Below are 5,884 nucleotides of genomic sequence, written 5' to 3'. Positions count from 1 at the left end.
TGATTAAACTTTTATATAAATCTTGATTAAACTTTTAAATAAATCTTGATTAAACTTTTATATAAATCTTGATTAAACTTTGAAATAAATCTTGATTAAAGTTTTATATAGATCATGATTAAACTTTTATAGAAAAATATCATGATGTATTCAAATTATTGGTCTTAGTTGGGGTTGATTTGCATTTTCCACTCATTTCTGAAATTTACAAACTCCATCAAATAAAGGCTTCATTTCCTACCTTTCAGCTTTCACCTTGTTTTGATACTTCATTACAGTCATTCATTTTACATTAACTACTAAGATCTGTAAAAAAACTGAATTTATTATTAGTAAGTTAAAAAAGAATAGTTTTACTCTAAGAGGAAAAAGATTTTTTTTTTTTTTCGGAGAAAGGTTAGAGTGCATCAGGACAAAGCTATTTAGGGAATAATTTTTTTTGGAAGGGGAAACTATAAACTTGCAGAGGCAGTAAGTGGAGTAATCCCTGCTATTTATATTTATACCCCTGAATAGTTCAGGGGTAATTATCTCCATGATTATGGGGGGGGGAGGGGTAATCAACACCAAGATTCAAGGATAACCCCCCCTATTTAAGCCACTGCTTCAGTGTCTACGTCTGAAAATTTTTAATAAACAGTAGATTGACTTCTAATTGTTAATCAGACGATTATTGTGGTGGAAATCATGAATATAAGTTTATTTCTTTGTCATATATCATATTTTTATATTTCCAGTATTCTCCATTCCAACTTGTACTATCTACAGTTTATGTTAGGTTAAAATAGATAGATTTAAGATGATAATCATGTTAAACAGTATGATTTGAGGCAAATTGGTCATTTGGTTCATGAAGAAAACAGAAATTCAGAGAGAATGTTATTGGTGAAAAGCTTTGCTCAGGAATTTGTCCAGGGGGGGGGCTTAAATTTGTTTAAATTAAAATTTTTTCTATATAAACTGAGTTTGAGCACAAAGTCTATGCTCAAAACCGTCTTTTTGGGGTGGATACGTTTTGAGAATTGTTTTTTTAAAGTATTAAATAACAAAGACGCAAATATAGTAAAAATTTTACAGTAAACTAATTGGATGTTTAGGAACATTTTTCTCACAAGAAATTTATCAATAAATTAATTATTTCGTTTTCATATTGAATTTGTTTTCTATGAATTTGTTCGCAGACTTCTACAAATTCTTCAAATTTCGTCTTTTCAGTAAAAATTCCAGAAAACCTATACAATATTTTTGTGAACATTGAGAGATTACAGAAACTAATAACTGAGTAAGATTATTTATTTTCGTTGATATAAGTCAATTTTTATTTTCTCAACCTGTTCCTTAACAACTAATTAGTTTTTTGAAGAATCTTTGTTACATTTTTTGTCGTCGTTATTTAATAATTTAAAAAACTGATTCTCAAATTGTATCTACCCAAATTGATAATTTTGAACGTCAACTTTGCCCTCAAACTCAGTAATTATAGTTTTTTTAAACGTGTTATGTCTCAGATGGATCCGAAAAAAATTGAGTTCAACCACCATACATTGCTGGTCACTCCCTTTAATCCTAAATTTAATCTAGAAAAATAATCATTATATAAACATGTTTATAAACATTTCACAAAATACTTTTTCACCATTGTTAAATTTACATTATCTATAAAGCTCGATTCGATTTTCTTTTATATATATCTTGATTAAACTTTTATATAAATCTTGATTAAACTTTTATATAAATCTTGATAAACTTCTACATAAATCTTGATAAAACTTTTTTATAAATCTTGATAAAACTTTTATATAAATCTTGATTAAACTCTTGTATAAATCTTGATAAAACTTTTTTTTAAATCTTGATTAAACTTTTATATAAATCTTGATTAAACTTTTATATTGATCTTGATTAAACTTTTATATAAATCTTGATTAAACTTTTGTATAAATCTTGATTAAACTTTTATATAGATCTTGATTAAACTTTTATATAAATCTTAATTAAACATTTATATAGATCTTGATTAAACTTTTATATAGATCTTGATTAAACTTTTATATAAATCATGATTAAACTTTTATAAAAATCATGATTAAACTTTTATATAGATATTTATTAAACTTTTAAAAAAATCATGATAAAACTTTTATATAAATCTTGATTAAACTTTTAAATAAACCATGATAAAACTTTTATATAGATCTTGATTAAATTTTTATATAGATCTTGATTAAACTTTTATATAAATCTTGATTAAACTTTTATTGTCTATAACATCTTCTAAAAAGTAAGTCAATTTATAAATAACTATCTAAGAGTCATAATTTTTAGTACTTTAGATTATCCAATTGTTGAAGATAAAATGTTAAACTATTAGAACGATCAATATTTGAGGAAGCTATTTTAAGAGAATTCAATTTAGTCTTAAAGAGTTACATAAAAGAATAACTAAGTTAGTTTAAAAATATTATACTTAAAGCACATTGGTGATCAAAAAGTACTAAAATTATAATTATAAAATACGTGCATTGTCACAACTTTTAAATAAGTCTTGATTAAACTTTTTTATTTTCAGATCTACTAAACGAATTTTTCATATAGAATTTTGTACAACTTATTTTTTTTTTAGATCCACTTCACGAATTTGTTGTCCTCCTTCATCTTCAAAGTTTTGGAAAGCTCTGTAGAGAAGGAAGGTTCCTAGTTGCTGTTGTTTATTCTTCTCCCAGGTTTTCGCAGGACCATAATAATCTCCAGGTTTAACATTAGTCAAATTATCTAGTCCCATAGCATCTATCATCGCAGCTTCTCTAGTATACGCATCTACAGCAATACGGTTTTCGAAGACCTTGAGAGAAACTACTCCGACACCTGCATTCCAAATTTCTAGGATACGTTGAACCTTGGAACTTTTCTCCTGGGAACCCTTTTTTTTGAACGCATCATACATGTGCTCTAACTGTCTGGAACCTGTTCCTTTACCGATATAAAATATTGCATCAATAAATGTTTTCCAGGATTTTTTACTTATTCTCGGATCTATCAGAAGATAGTTGAAAGAGGTCTTACTGACAGATTCCCGAGTATATCGATTAATTGTTTCCATTTGCTCAGAATCAACAGAATCAAACATTTTCGCCATTTCATCATCTAGTTTCCACAACTGGTCCCAGTTCTTCGTTATACAGGAGACGTTCTTCAGGGACTCAGGTAGAAGATTTGGATACTTTTCAAGACCTAAAGAGAAGTATTAATTAATATTTTTTAATATAATTTTAAAAACTGATTAATTTTAATTGTGGTTTCTCTACAAAATGACTTGCGCATTTCTACTGCAGGAAAAATTTTAAGAATTATTAGAATTAATCACTTTTAAAGATAGAAAAACGACGATATGTTCTATATCAGATAAAGGTTTCAAGTTGTGAAAGGGTCATTCCATGTCAAGTCAGCCACCGGATGGACGGCATATGAAAAAATCCCAGAACCCAAAGATGAGTGTTCTGAGACCTCCGAGGCCAGAGTTATGGCTCCGGAAAGTTCCTGATATCTCGAGGACGGCCTCTATATTTCAAATGGCTCTAATTTTTTGTTTTTAAATATTATTAACAGGTCCTAATTGTATTTCTTTATTTTCAGCCTCCGTTTGAGGATGTGTATCAATTCCGATTGTGTTGATTTTTTTTTACATATTTTTTTACTGCCAGAAGGAAGGGATTAGAAAAGTGTTTATTAAATGTATTTGTGTATATTGAGCAGGAGATCTGATAATGTAATGCTAATTTGGATTTCTGAATATATTTAATAGGTAGTATTTCTGCTTAGTTACTGTTATCTCTCCTGAACATTGCTTAATATTTAATATTTGGTACTTTTATGTAAGTAAGGGATCAAAATTATAAAAGCAGACCATCAATTCAGTATTTTTGTTAAATATTGTACAGTAAAATTGCATGTGTGTATTACTGATTTTAAAATATTTTAGTGTAGGTATAATTCTACACCTCAGATACAGAGAGAGGGGGGGGGCTGGTTTACTTGTCTTAGGTAGGGTTAAAATCATTACTTATACCTACACTGCCCAAATCCCCCCCCTCCTTATCCTATATCATTGTGTCAAATGTCAATTACAATCATTCTATTTCTATCTTTCAATTTCGGTTCACTACTTACAGAGAAAATCTGAACTGGAAACATATTCCTGATTTAAAATGCGTTCCCAACTTAGAACGTGTTCTTAAAAATAAGAATTCGCGTTAACAATTTTAACCGTTCTTTTCAAGCAATTCCTGTTCCGTTCCGTTCTTTTACTAATAGTTCCAATATTTTTCCGAACGCATTCTAGGCGTTCGTTTTTTTTCCGAACAATGGGATCGTTCTTGATCGTTCTCATGAAAGAACGATCGTTCCCTACTATTAGGGAGGCAGAGAGATTTAATTTTTACCTAAATAAAGTTTGACATTATTCTCATGGGTTTGAAGATTCTAACATGATATAATCATTGCAATACTTTAGTCCATCCAGATTCTATGACCTAATGTGGCCAGATTTTTAAAAAATAGTTTAATCTTCAAGAATTGGAAACTTTTTAACACAAAATAATCAAAGGACAAGGATTCCGAGGTGGCTCGGACGAGAAAATGAGGAGAATGTGGCTCGGACGAGCAATTGTTGTGGCTGGCCTTCCTCCCCTCGTCACACACTCACTGACACAACACAAAAATTGACATTTACACATTTTAAAATTTCAAAGATACTTTTTTTCCCAAGAGAATAGGCTGATTTGATGTAAGCAAATTATAGTTCTGTTAAAGCATATTCAGGGGGGGCTATGGGGGCTAAGCCCCCTCCTGGACCAGTGAAATCTATTGATTTCAGGGGGTTTTCAGGCCCCAAAATTTAAGTCCCCCTGGACAAATTCCTGAATACGCCCCTGAGCATATTCAAGTATCTGCTAGAAAACAAGTTACAGTAAACTTTTTGGTTAGTCTCCAGAAAAAGGGGGGTCAAAAGATACTCTTGACCCCTCCTTTTTTCAAAAGGGTGGGTCGTCGACCCCTTGACCCCCCCCCTGGATCAGCGCCTGCTTAGCTTGGTTTAATTAGATTCTAAGTTAAGAGGGTCGACTTTAGTGGGTAACCTGGGCTGCGCGCTGGGTTTCCATAACCCCTAAGGACTAGACTTCAGAGGCGACTGTACTACGTCTATTTCCAAATGTTTATTTTTTTACTTCAGCTGCTAAATTGTTTCTTCCTATAAAAACTAGTGATAACCAGAAAACTTTGAAATAGGAAGACGACTTTATAGCAATATTTAAGTGTGTTTGATGTCAAGTTACAAAGCAAATAGTTTTACTAGACACTTATTGCATCACAAATAAATATTAATGGGTCTGTTTACACTGCACAATTTTTGCATCCCATGCATATTGATGTATTTATACAGTCATTTAACTTGAGTCTAAAAGTCGTCTTCCTAATTCCGGAGTTTACTGGTTATCATTGTATTTTTTGCCTTTGAAAGACTAAATTCATGGCAAAAGCCTCAATTTTACCTTTAGTTCGTGTTTTAGGTCGTCTTTACAGTTTCAACCTTTGAGGCTACCCTGTACTAGGGCCAGGGGGAGGGGATGGGATGAAAGAACTCAATTAAGAATACAATTTTTAATTCTGTGAAATCTGCGAAAGCTTATAAATAACTCTCTTAATGTTTTACAAACACGAAAAAAACAATTACAACTTTCATTCATATATTTATTCAACTTCAAAGCATGAGATATTACAAATAAGCAATCACAATTTACTATGCAGTTTGGACCCGCCTAACCAGGGTTGGTTGTTTTGAGTGGTTAGCCCGAAGTTAATGAACGATACTGAATATAATTGGATA

At 30.8% G+C, this 5,884-nt stretch overlaps 1 protein-coding gene across 1 annotated transcript; it reads right to left on the bottom strand.

Annotated features, from left to right (window-relative positions):
* Positions 1-2,535: 2,535 nt before the first annotated feature.
* Positions 2,536-3,231, bottom strand: LOC111713212 (ankyrin repeat and LEM domain-containing protein 1; the record flags this gene model as incomplete). Its single annotated transcript, XM_023488035.1, has 1 exon — positions 2,536-3,231. A coding segment is annotated over one exon (623 nt), but the record flags the coding sequence as incomplete, so codon positions are not given.
* Positions 3,232-5,884: the final 2,653 nt, after the last annotated feature.

Source organism: Eurytemora carolleeae, unplaced genomic scaffold (assembly GCF_000591075.1).
Source record: "Eurytemora carolleeae unplaced genomic scaffold, Eaff_2.0 scaffold1372, whole genome shotgun sequence".
NCBI lineage: Eukaryota > Metazoa > Arthropoda > Copepoda > Calanoida > Temoridae > Eurytemora > Eurytemora carolleeae.
This window is presented reverse-complemented; position numbering and strand designations above follow the sequence as displayed.